The 12872-nt window shown below is 30.3% G+C and overlaps 1 protein-coding gene across 1 annotated transcript; it reads left to right on the top strand.

The window, feature by feature from the left end:
• Positions 1-5492: 5492 nt before the first annotated feature.
• Positions 5493-7645, top strand: LOC117918144 (protein SULFUR DEFICIENCY-INDUCED 1-like). The gene is made up of 4 exons (XM_034834664.1): positions 5493-5591; positions 5884-6096; positions 6197-6352; positions 7235-7645. The coding sequence occupies exons 1-4, from the start codon at positions 5493-5495 to the stop codon at positions 7643-7645; spliced, it is 879 nt and encodes a 292-aa protein (XP_034690555.1).
• Positions 7646-12872: the final 5227 nt, after the last annotated feature.

Raw genomic sequence — 12872 nt, 5'->3', positions numbered from 1 at the left:
TCTAAACAAATTTCCCAACTTCAGTCACATATGGAAAAAGGTTTCTCCCAAATTGATGGACACATGCTCTACAACATGGATCAACTACAAGCTCTTGAAGATTTTGTCCACAAGCATCTCCCTTAGTCCTATTTATAGCTGGTTATTTTTTTGGACAACTCACTTTTTTGTTTTCTGGATACTTTGCATAGTTTTGGATAGGTTACAGGTGACCTTTGTCTCTTTCTAGGACAAAAAGAGGGAGACATACATGGATATTACATATTGGATGTTGATATGACTTAATATTGATTATGATCAGTTGTTCTTTCTTTTTTTTTTTCTTTTTTTTTTTGCTATGAATACTTTTTTTTTTTTTTTTTTTTTTTTTGTATATCTATGGATACTTGACATGGTATTGAATGCATACTTGCTATCTTTAGACATATGTGATCATGATGAATGGATATAGCTCTATGTTTGAATGTGGATATATGTGGATATTCTTGTGAGAATTCATTTGAAATTTCTAGAGATATTTGGGAATATTGTGTACATTTAATGGTTTCCTGCAAGTGCTACTAATGGTTTTCTTGAGATTTAATTACAGGTTTTGTACTACCTAGGTGTGGTTTTGAGTGAGTGAGTGAGTGAATGGCTTTATATGAGAGTTGGGTAGGGCTTACTTACTTATACTCATTCATGTTGTCCCAAAATTGCCAAAGAGGGAGATTGTGAGTGTTATAGTTAGGTTGGCAATTTCGGACAAAATACCTAAGCGTCTACTACCTATGGTTCTCTAAATCCATTGTCGAGTTACTTGACTTTGAAGATCAAGACTTTAGATTTGCTAAGAGGCCAAGGTAAGTAGCTAAGTTTGTGTTGAATGAATTTGAATCAACCCTATTTTTCAAAATGTTGGTTGCCTTGAATCATTTTAATAGAGTTAGGGAAGCTGGGGGAAATAATGTTTGCTAAAGGTTTTAAGTTACCCTATTTCTAGATCGATCCAAGTGTAGGAGCAAATGAATCCAATTAACCTCTTTTTTAGATCAGTTTTTAGCCATTAGATTAATGGTTTCTTTTCCCTTTTAAATGTAAATTTCTCCCATTTCAAGTAATAGAGAGAGCAGTAATTGTGAGTGAGCTCTTCATTCCTTTCCCTTTTAGAGGTTGTTTACTTTCCAAGAAAATCTCATTCAAGTTTTCAAGAAATTTTTTCTAATGGATTTTCTGAAAAGAAAAATGGGTTGAGTCTTTGAACATTCATCTCTCATTCATTTTGGTTTAGGTGAAAACCCCTTTTCTTCTTAATGGAGCATCAAGGAGAAAGTTGAGATCAAGCTTAGGAAGGACTCCAAGCATGTTCCTGAAGATGAAGGCGTGGTGGAGAGGTGATAAGGTGCTTGTCAAGTAGTTTGTGAGGGATTAGAGATCTTGAGCTAGGTAAATCCTTATACACCTTGATTGCTCTTCATAGTGGAATTTTTTATCGGTTGTAGGCCCCTGGTTTTTTACCTCCTAGGAGGTTTTTCACATAAATTTTGGTGTTATCTCATTGCCTCTCATTATCTTCTTCATTTCATTTTCAATTTTAATTATCTTTGATAATTTGAACATCTAATTTTTGGTTAAATGTTGAGGTAAAATAGATATGAGTTTACCTTTAATGTTGTTTCTGAATATTGTTCATAGGTATATTTGAGATATTTTACTCTTGTTATTAATTAGAAACTGTTTTAAGGTTTTGTGTTGGGGAGTGTTGAAACATGTGCATGTGAATTGCATTTTATTCTTGTTAAGGAGTGTTGTTGTATTCATATTTGCATGTGATTTCTAATTTGTGTTTTTAAGTGTTGGTAAAGAGAAAGAAAATTGTTAAGGTTAGTTAACTAGTGTTAGGAGACCTTTAAATTGGACAAAAAAACACCTATTCACTCCTTCCCTCCCTACCCCCCTCCTTCTAAGTGTGTTCTATCATTGAGATTCACCTTTCAAAGAAAGATATAAAAAAATCTCATACTCACCCCACTCTACCCCATTAAAATTTTTTATCAAGACAAAAATGGAAAATAGATTTATAAAATGTGATTGGAGTTGGGATGAGAGCCACCCGTCTATCGTCCCATCGTCATCTCCAACTCTATTACATTTCACTTTTCTATTTTCTATACTCTCAAACTCCTCTTATAACGTATATGATTCTTATTTTCATCTCAAATAGATCTAGGCTCCAATTTTCAATGAAAATAAACATGTTTTACCAAAGAAGATTGTGTAAGTATAAAATGCAAATAAAAAAAGAATTTTAATTTTTAACTAAATTGTTTAGGCAAAGCAGCAGTAGTACTTTGAAAATTCCAGTTGAATCTATGGGCTGGCCTAAGTTCACCCACAGGCTCTCCCACCATTGCTTCTATCGTATTCTTTAACTCTTATTTGAATTCATATTTACTACTATATATTAGTTTCATTTTGCTTTTATGAAAAAAAACAAATAAATAAATAAAAACATACCTTTATCATGTTAAGAATTTTATTAATATATATTTTGCTGCTGATTTGTATTGGGTGTACAACAATTCAATCTCTTAGAGAAGAAACCTGAGATGAATGTGTCTTATATTATTGTCCTAAGATGGGTGTTGTTTTGCTTCATGATGATATGTCTAATTTAATATGGGTAATCAATTAGTTGGCAGTTGAGATGATTATATTTTGAATTTAAGGTCCTATTTGATAACTGCTTTTGAAAATAGTTTTTTAGAACAGTTTTTAAAAATTATTCTCTAATGTTTTATAAAATAAATATCTATTTGAAAACCCGAAACATTTTTAACCTATTTTCTATTGTTTTAAAAATAACTTTTATATATAATACTTCATTTTTAATCATTTTCCATATTTGTATAATTATTTTTCAAAACAACCTTTAAAAAATAAGTGAAAACAATTCAAAATATTATCTAAAAACGTCTATTTTCTATTTTTAAAAATAGAAAACCGTTTTATATTTTTTGATTATTAAACGTGGTTTTTTTTTTTTTTTTTTTTGTCCTAAAGCATACAAAAACTGTTTTTGTAAACAGTTACCAAACATGTCCTAATAATTTTTATTTAATAGTGAAAATCAATTATAAAGAAAAATTGAAAGGAAATTTTAAAATAAAAAATAAAATGCATGAAACTTATTAAATTTATTTTTTATATAACTCCTTTACCTAATACATAGTATTACATTAATTTTTTCTTTTCTTTTTCCACAAATCATTCTCTAAGATAATATATATTTGCTTACAAGGAAACAGTTGTAAGATTAAGAAGCATTGTGAGAAAACAAATTCGAAATCTCCATCATAATACAACAATGTAATATACTCTCTTGTCTCTTGCACTTTGTGGGTGGAATCAAAACCATTTCTAGTAATAGTAGTGAAACAAAACTGAATTGTTAACTCATAGTTTTGGGCAAAGGCCCCAATATTTATCATTAATTAAAACAAGTAGTCCAAAGTGCATTGAAAATTCCACTCCTTGCTTCTAGCTATCATATCCTTAGCTCTTATTTTATTCAATTTTTAGTATTGCAGAATAGTTTCATTTTTTATTTTTTTTTTTGTCAATAAATAAATAAAACAAATCCTTCGTCTTTATCTCTATCATGCTTTGTGCCGAGTACTTCATTAGAATATATGTTTTGCTCCTCATTTGTGTTGGGTGGTACAACAACGACTCGCCTAGTTGGAAAATGATGACTTGAGACATGAACCTCGGAGATGAGTAAGTATGAGTACGGTTATTGTCCTCACATAGGTGTTGTTATGCCTGATATTAATTTTATTTAGTTTTTAAAAAATTATTATTTTTATTTTATTTTGCTTCATCTTTTACCGGTTAGAATAGTGTCTAACATCATTGTTACTAAGTAAAGTTTAAATGAAGTTAAGAAATATTTTTTGTTTCTATAAAAGTAGGATTGCAACTTAGACGAATTGGGTTGGGTCGGGTTGATAGCCAATTCATACTCAACCCGAATTAAAAAATAATCAATTCAAATTCAACTCAACTCAATCTCTGACCTGGGATACTCAACTCAACTTAATTTTAATTTTCTAAACTTAGATTTATTAGGTTGAATTTCAGTTGGTCAAATTAGATTTAGGTTGGTTTGGTTTCATTAGGTTGTATAACTTAAAATTCATTCATAATATTTTTAAAAAACTTTTTTCTGTATATTTATATTAATATTTTTATATGGTTAATGAAACAAATTTTCAAGAGAACAATAAATTCATGCATTTTTCTATATATATATATATATATATATATATATATATATATATGATGTAATTATAATTTGATTTTTTTTTTAAAACTCTGAAAAGAAAATAAATAGAATGAACATTATTATATAAGATAATATAAATTTTAATATTATAAAAATGTTCAATCAAATTTAGATTAGGTTTGGGTTATCCAAATCTTAGTCCAAGTTTAATGAAAATTAAGGTTAAATTGAAATTTTTTTACCCAAACCAAGCAAACGAATATTACAAATGATTGTACAAGTGTGTTCAAAGATTGGGTTGATTGGGGTCGACCCACCCAAATTACACCCTATAATGTTATTAAAACTATTTTTCATTTTATCTTTTTACCCTAATATATTATTAAGGCAAAATCTATAAATTTATTTATTAAACTGCTCAATAAAGCTTCATCATGTTTGTTTTTTCATTAGCCATCATATAAAAATATTAAAAAATAAATAAAATATAACGAAAAGTTTAAAACTTGTATATTTTTAATTTATTGTTTTAAAAAAAGATTATCCAATTTAATTTTCTTTTTTTTGTTTTTGTTTTTGTTTTGTTAGAGATTTTACTACAACTATTTTGCATGTAACACGTACACTATTTCGACACAATACATTTCTAATATTTTTAATATTCACTCATTTGAATTATTTTATTGTCCAAAGAAGATTCTAGCTCTCACAGATACCTTACAATTTTATTTTATTTTTACTCAAATTAATTATAGAAATGAAAATAAATGATCAATTTCTTACTTAGTAACAAATGGGTAGTGGATGGGTAGATGATGAGTGACGTATATAGATGGAAAAGAATAGAACATTGGAGGAGGATTCAATGAGATACAGCCAGCCACATATATGAAAGAGCATTTGACTGAGTCTCTTACTGGATGAGCAGAAACCAAAATGAATGAACATAGACATAAGCTCCATGAACATAGACATCATAGCCGTCTTAATCCATTGAATCTCCCTAGATAACTTTGGCATAAGCTGTGTCCTAATCCAGTCAATCTCCCGATATAACTTAGGCACAAGCTGTGCCCAAATCCATCGAACCTCCCCATCAGTATATCACACACGTGTATATATACTGACTTCTATTCTCTCCACGTCTCTCTTTATCGTACGGTGAGTTTTGAGTAGGAGGAAGACAATCATCTCTCAATTTTCTTTCCCTAGAAAGTGATAGAAAATGCAAGAAAGCTCAAGAAGAGGAGACAAGGACCCCTTTTGTGTAATTCATAAGCTTCCTTCTGGTGATGCTCCTTATGCACGAGCCAAACGTGCTCTGGTCTGGTGTTTTCTCTTTTCTTTTTTCTTTTTCTTGATCATTTCATAGATTTCGATTGATGCTTAATAGTCTTATTATCAAAAGAAAATATTACAAGATTAAAATAATTATGAGATATAAATTCTGAATGTTAATTAACTTTCCCATTACTTTTCAAATATATATACATATCTATAATATGTAAATGTGCCACTGAATGTTGTTATGAATTATGACCAATACCAAATATATAAACAGTTATTTCAAATTTAGAGATTAATGATACTCTTAACAATTTTGCATGGAAGCTTAGATGGTTGAGAAGGATCCTGAAGCAGCCATAGTATTATTTTGGAATGCAATCAATGCAAGAGATAGAGTAGAAAGTGCACTTAAGGACTTGGCAGTGGTGCTGAAACGGCTGGATAGAAGTGAAGAAGCCATTGAAGCCATCAAGTCTTTTAGAAACCTTTGTCCCAAACAAGCACAAGAATCACTTGATAACATCCTCATCGACTTATACAAAGTACGCTAACTAAATATTTTTCTAAAACCAGGTTATACGTAGAAACTTCCTTATATAAATGTATATATTAGTGGAAGTGAATATTGGATTATACATGTAGAAATGCGGGAGAACGAATGAACATATTGATATGCTAAAGCAGAAGCTGAGGTTGATATACCAAGGAGAGGCCTTCAATGGAAAACCCACCAGGACTGCTCGCTCAAATCGCAAGAAGTTCCAAATTACCATCGAACAAGAAACTTCTAGAATACTAGTAAGTTCCCTTTTCATCTTAAGAATAATAAATATAAACACTTTTTAAATCAACATTAAGACTTTAGTCCAAATTAGCTTCACATATATATCATTTATCCAACAACTTAAACTTCATAGTTAGTGGGTGTTCAATAAAACTTAATACTTATTACTTAATGACCTAAGTTGATTTTAAGTTACATTATTCTTAAGTGGTTAAGTTAAAACTTATTACTTATTTTTTACTTTAAGTATTAAGGTTGTTTGGTAAAGTTAACTTAAAATTTATTCTAAATTATGAAATTATCACACTTACACTTATTAATTTTAACTAATATTTATTTTCATTAATTTTAACATATATTCATTTTTATTAATTTTAAGTAATAATTTTATTTATAAAACATCTATATTTAAAGTATTGTAGATGCATAAGATGACCATAAAATATTTATTATAAAAAATGAGTCATGAATGTAAAATAATAATTCTAAAATACTCTCTCACTAATATGGGCAAATAAGGCAGAAGATTTGAAATTGAGTATAAGTTAACTATTTTGACTTAATACTTAAAGTTAAAAACAACTTTAAGTTATAATATTAAGTTATTTTACCAAACATGTTTAATCTACTTAATAACTTAAATAAGCTATTTAGTTATATTAAGTCATTAAGTTGATTTACCAAATACCATCTTAGTTGATAGCTTAATAAAGTTTTAGTTTTAATTTATTTTCTTAAAAAATCATAAATTCAAACTCCTTTGTATATATAATCCTTTCACTTATTAAGCCTAAATATGACTTCCAATGTGGTGGGCATTGTCGACCTATTATTGAGAGCTTCATTCATGGGAACCACATATCTTATACTCAAAATCATCTTGGCTTATATCATAGGGCAATTTGGGTTGGGTCTATATGCAAAAATCCAACTACATGGCAGCCGAGGTGGTGTACAAGAAAGCCAAAATGATTAATCCAGATGCGAACAAAGCTTGCAACTTGGCTCTTTGCCTCATCAACCAAGGTCGATACACCGAAGCCCATTCAATTCTCAAAGAAGTATTGCAAGGTAAACTTCCAAACTCCGAAGATTGCAAGGCCCAAAACCGAGCCCAAGAACTTATGCTAGAGGTGGAGCCTAAATGGTTGCCGCCATCAGAGACAATAAAGCTTGAGGGGTTTGATCTTGAAGATGATTTTAGTGATGGATTTGAGAAGGTATTGAATATATGGGCTCCATTTAGAACAAAGAAACTTCCAATCTTTGAAGAGATATCTTCATATAGAAATCAACTAGCATGTTAGGAATTTTGTTGTTTTTTTATTTTGGGCCTAGTTAGGCTATGAGGTGTATGTTGAAATGATAAATCGAAGAGGGAAACCCTTTCTTTGATACATCCATAGTTTTCCAAGATTGGTTTGAATAGTGGAAAAAATGATACTAGGATGAAAAATAAAAAATAAAAAAAAGCAATACAGGTTTTAAAGAATTTATTTGGTTAGTAACAAAAAATACAAAAAAAAAAAAAAAGTTCAAATTTTTCCTATTTTTGGATTGATTTTTCTTTATATAAAACATGGATAGAATGAAAGGAATGTGATAAAAATTTATCATAGAGCTTAAACTTATTCTTATTTTTTACCGCTCTACTTTTTATTTTCTCTTTTTTTTCTCCTTCTACTTTTCCTTCAATATTTTTCATAATCTAGAGAAAAAAAATAAAAAAAAATTTTTTTTTTTTTTTTGAAGGATTTAGCTATAGAAAAACTTTAAATTTTAGAACACTTTTAAATTTCATTCTATTCCATGTTCATTACAAAAAGATTCAAAGTAATAGTTTTCAAATTCTCTCTCATAATCACTTTTAATGCAAGTGATTCTAAAACTTTTTTCATTTTGAAATTTACAAAAATTTGAAAAAGTAAGGAAAGTCTCATTTTTATGGCTTAGAAAGGCAACCCATATATATCTAGAAAATTCATCCATGATAACATAAGCATAAGCAAGGCAACCCATATATATCTAGAAAATTCATTCATAATAGCATAAGCATAACTTGCCTCCAAAAGTAGAAGTCCTAGAAGGCCTAAATAAATCCATATGCCACAATTGCAATGGTCTAGATGTATAAATGGTATTTTTACTTTTAAAATCATTTTTGTTTTCTTTCTCATTTGACATACATTACAAATTTTTTTTTTTCAAAATAATTTTTGAGAAGGCCTCTAGCAAATTCAAATATGTTGAGTTGTGTAATAAGGTTCATGTTTACATTCCCTAACATCCTATATCACAATCAATATATATATATATATATATATATATATATATATATATATATATTTCTCATGACCATCATATTTTTCAATATCAATGGCATAAACATTTTCACTTTTGTAGCCCATGAAAATGGTTTGATCATTTTAAATATCCTTAATTGTGAAACCAAGGTTTGATTAATCTCGGTTTTGATGATAACAAAACAAGGTTTAGAACTAATTATTATATTTCAAGTGTGACTAGGCAAGACGATTTCCAAAGTGGCAATCACAAAGATAAATCAAGTGAAAGAGAAATCATTAAGAAGAATAAGACCTCAACGAGAAGTGTTTTCTAAGACCCAAGCTTCATAAGATCTCGTTGTAAGGTTGTCGGTGCATTAGGATTTTCATGCATTACATTATTTACTTATGCACCAAAATCATCCAAGAGTTATTTTGTTTTAAATATTTTTAAATTGGATTATTTCATGTTTTCAACTAAAACCTTGTGTCAAATGTTTTTCAAACTTGTTTAAAAGTTTTAAGTTGAAAAAGTTTGTTGTTGAGCCAAAAACAGCTCAACCAGTTGAACCGAACGAGGAACCAATTGATCCCTAGCTCAACTAGTCAATCCCCACCTCAACCGATCAAGGGGTGCAAAAAAAAACCTTCTCTCTCTTCTAGAACGGTTATTCAGCCAGTCAAGGTTGAACCTCAACCGATCGACCCCCACCTCAACCGGTCGAGGTCCGGTCAGAGGGCAATCGAGGTCCAATGGTCACCTACCAAGCATTAAATGCTAATGACTAGTCAACCGGTCGACCCCCAGCTCAACCGATCAAACCCCCAATGGCTAGTTTGGTCTTTTTCCTCTATAAAAAAGCTTCAATCTTCATTGTTTCATGAGTTTAACCTTCCTAAACATTTCTTGAATATATTTTAGCCTTGGGAGAGTGTTTTTTAGTGCACCATTGTTCTAACACTTGCATATCTTTAGTGCACCATTCAATCTTGTTCTCTTGTATCATTTGAGCCTAAAGTTTTGTACTAGGATTTTATGAGATTATTTGTATATCTTTGAGAGGAAGAATCTAAGTATGAGGTATCACTTAAGGATTCTCAAGTGTGAGGCATCACTTGAGAGGTTGTTCAAGAGTGGGATATCTCTTGAGGATTGTAAAGGGCGCTTGGAGCCAAAAGTCCAAGATGGTGGATTGGAACCACAATCCAATTGTATTGGTTGAAGGCTTGGTTTGGAAGCCTTGAAATAGTGGAACCTCAAGCTTGGGATTGAAGCTAGAGGAGAGTGAACGTAGGTCGGGTTGCGCTAAACCACTATAAAAATCTTGTGTTTGCATTCTTTCTTCCCTATTCTCTTAATTTATATGCAATTATTTTTATATTGTTTTATTTTATATTTATATATAATTATCTCTTGCATTCACATAATTTAAATTTACAAAAATATACCATCACCCTATTCACCCCTCTTTCTAAGGGGATTACCATAGGTTAGATTAGCCTAATTTTTCTAACATTAATGATACAATAAATGGTTCAAAAATAATTTTAAAGCCTTTATTACACAATTGACTAATAGTTAGTAAATTATGCTTTAAATCATCTACTAGAAGGACATTTTCAATTAAGGAAGAGTTTTCATTACCAACATTACCTAAAGTCAATGATTTTTCTCTTAGCACTATCTCCAAATGTCACAAATCCATCTTTCTTCTTGGTAATGGTGACAAACTTGGATTCATCTCCCATCAAATGCCTCGAGCACCTACTATCCAAGCATTACTTGTCTTTCTTAGGCACCTATAAAACAAATCAAGTGGACTTAGGTAGTCATACCTTCTTAGGTCTCTAAGGATTAGTCTTTCTCTCCTTAGGAACCTAAATAGATATGGATTTTGATTTGTGAACAGCATTAAAGAATTTTTCTTAAGGGACAAATGTTACTAATATGACCTTTTCTCCTACAAAAGTTGGGAATATATAGTAGATTTGCTTTCACTTTAGGCTTCTTTTATAAAGTAATTCTTACAATATTTTTTATCATTAAATGGCTTTTAGCCTAGCACCGTGTTATCAAAAATACATTTTTGGCTCGTAAGAGAGTTTTGCAAAGGAATATGCTAGCCATTTATTTTTTATCTTCTCAGGCACATTCTTTTCTTTTCGAGCAGAACTTTGTCTTTTTCACAAAGATCAAAATTTTATTTTAATTCAAACAATTCACTTTCAAGATAAATTATTTTCTTTTTAAACAAAAAAAAAATTATAAAGATCAAGATAAAGCTCTTTAAATGCATATTAAAGCTCATAATCCATAGTTGAAGAGTGTTGGAATATTTGAAAAACTTCATTCCAAGCCTTGGATAGTTAGGGTGCATGTATCTACAATCCTAGGGATACTAGATCTTCATAAAAGGAAGCAATAATAAGGCAAATTTGTAGATCTAGGAGCTCAAAAGCATTGTCTTTTATTTGGATGCTCCTACATCAGTTCTAGTTGATGAAAATGATGGAGTAAATCTCCAAAACCTTGTGATCTTTCACTTATTAGTTCTCTCTTGGATCTTGACATTTAAGAATGATGGAATTCTCTCTTAGGGATAAAGGCTAGAGATCTCTGCATCTTCTGTCTAACCCTAAACCCCTAAAGGGGTTTATATAGACTTATTTATGGGTTTAAGTGACTAGCACATCTTGGGCTTATGTCACCTAATCTCACCTATTAGGTCCTAACTAATAAATTAGTCTTATTAGGCTCTAATTAATTAATTAGTCCAATTCAAAAAGATCATTCATAAGTTCTTATGAAACCTTGCATATTTTTCAAAATACCCTTATCCACATATATGAATAAAAAACTCAAATATCCCTTAAATAATGTGATACAAGAAATATAAACCCAAGTGAGGATCATTGGGACCTATAGGAAAATAATAGTTTCCTCAAAACCCAATTCTAAAGTTGACTCAACATCCCACTACAAATAGTCAAATGAACTTCATTATCCTATGATGTTAGATATTAAATCAAAATACAAAGCCCTAATGTGTGACTTACTAACGACTGCATGCAAGCTCCCCACGAATTGGTGTACACAACCTAATAAGGTGAATGTTATCAATCTCTTAATATTACTTCTACCATTATTTAGTCTCATATCCTCTTATTATATAATCAAAGATATATTCTAGCTCTCCAAGAGAATATGTCAAATTTCACTTAAAAAATTACTACTAACACAAATTTCATGATCATATCCTTTGGATCACCCAATGGGACACACTCTCTCAAATCCATGAGATATCATGGTGCCTATCTTGAGAATAATTGTTCTCACCTACCTTAATCAATGGTTACCAAATCCATAAGGAATATATGACCACCTCAAGGTCTCATCTATAATTCAAAGCCACTAAAGACCTCATCACTAGTTTAATATTCTCTCAAGGTTGAGACCTCATGTAGCATAGTAGCTTAGTGAAGTCATTAATAGCCGATAGTCAATGTCATGATTCATCGTAAGTCTTATCCAATATATAACCATACACATTACTGCACTCACTATAAGAAACCCATCCGAATGACCAATGCTAGTCACCCCTCCAATTATGAGGTGTATTATAACCCTATATAGATTGTTGATGTTTATAAACTAGTAGTGAACATCTCATCAACTTATAAGGAACTCATGACTTGCATCTTCTGTGCAATTCCTAATGCACCAAGTCATGCACAATGCAAGTGATGCATGTCTAAATTCTCAACATATATAATGTATAAATAAGATAGTAAATGGAAAACCAAAATCATAATATACATATTAATGACATTTATTTATTGTTACATTATGTCATACTTTTAAGGGTTCTATCCCTAATAAAGAGTTTACCTCATCTTCATGATCGTCTACTATCTCAAAGCAAATGTTGGCAACCTCATTCTCATACTTTTAAGTGGTAGAGTTTTCTTTACTTTCACTCCATTTTAACATCATTGCATTTTTCTTTCCCTTCTTGATTTTATTTTTGTAGAAAGGATATCCACACATTATGTGCCTTAGCTTCTTGCACTTAAAGGATATGAATCCCTTCTCCTTATCATTGCTTGAAGATACTTTCTTGTTTGGTAATTCTATCTTGTTTAAGAATTATTTCCTTGGATATGACATTCTGTCCCTATTTTCTTCAAAATTGATAAACATTTTTAATTTCCTTACATTGAGTAGAAGGTCCTCATCTTCTTCACTTGG

This window comes from Vitis riparia, chromosome 7 (genome assembly GCF_004353265.1).
Source record: "Vitis riparia cultivar Riparia Gloire de Montpellier isolate 1030 chromosome 7, EGFV_Vit.rip_1.0, whole genome shotgun sequence".
NCBI classification, from domain to species: domain Eukaryota; kingdom Viridiplantae; phylum Streptophyta; class Magnoliopsida; order Vitales; family Vitaceae; genus Vitis; species Vitis riparia.
This window is presented reverse-complemented; position numbering and strand designations above follow the sequence as displayed.

Excerpts from the sequence above, each read along its gene's own strand:
- LOC117918144 (XM_034834664.1), top strand. The coding sequence starts at position 5,493 with ATGCAAGAAAGCTCAAGAAGAGGAGACAAGGACCCCTTTTGTGTAATT. Across the intron at positions 5,592-5,883 it reads CACGAGCCAAACGTGCTCTG|ATGGTTGAGAAGGATCCTGA; the intron begins GTCTGGTGTTTT and ends ATGGAAGCTTAG. Across the intron at positions 6,097-6,196 it reads TCCTCATCGACTTATACAAA|AAATGCGGGAGAACGAATGA; the intron begins GTACGCTAACTA and ends TTATACATGTAG.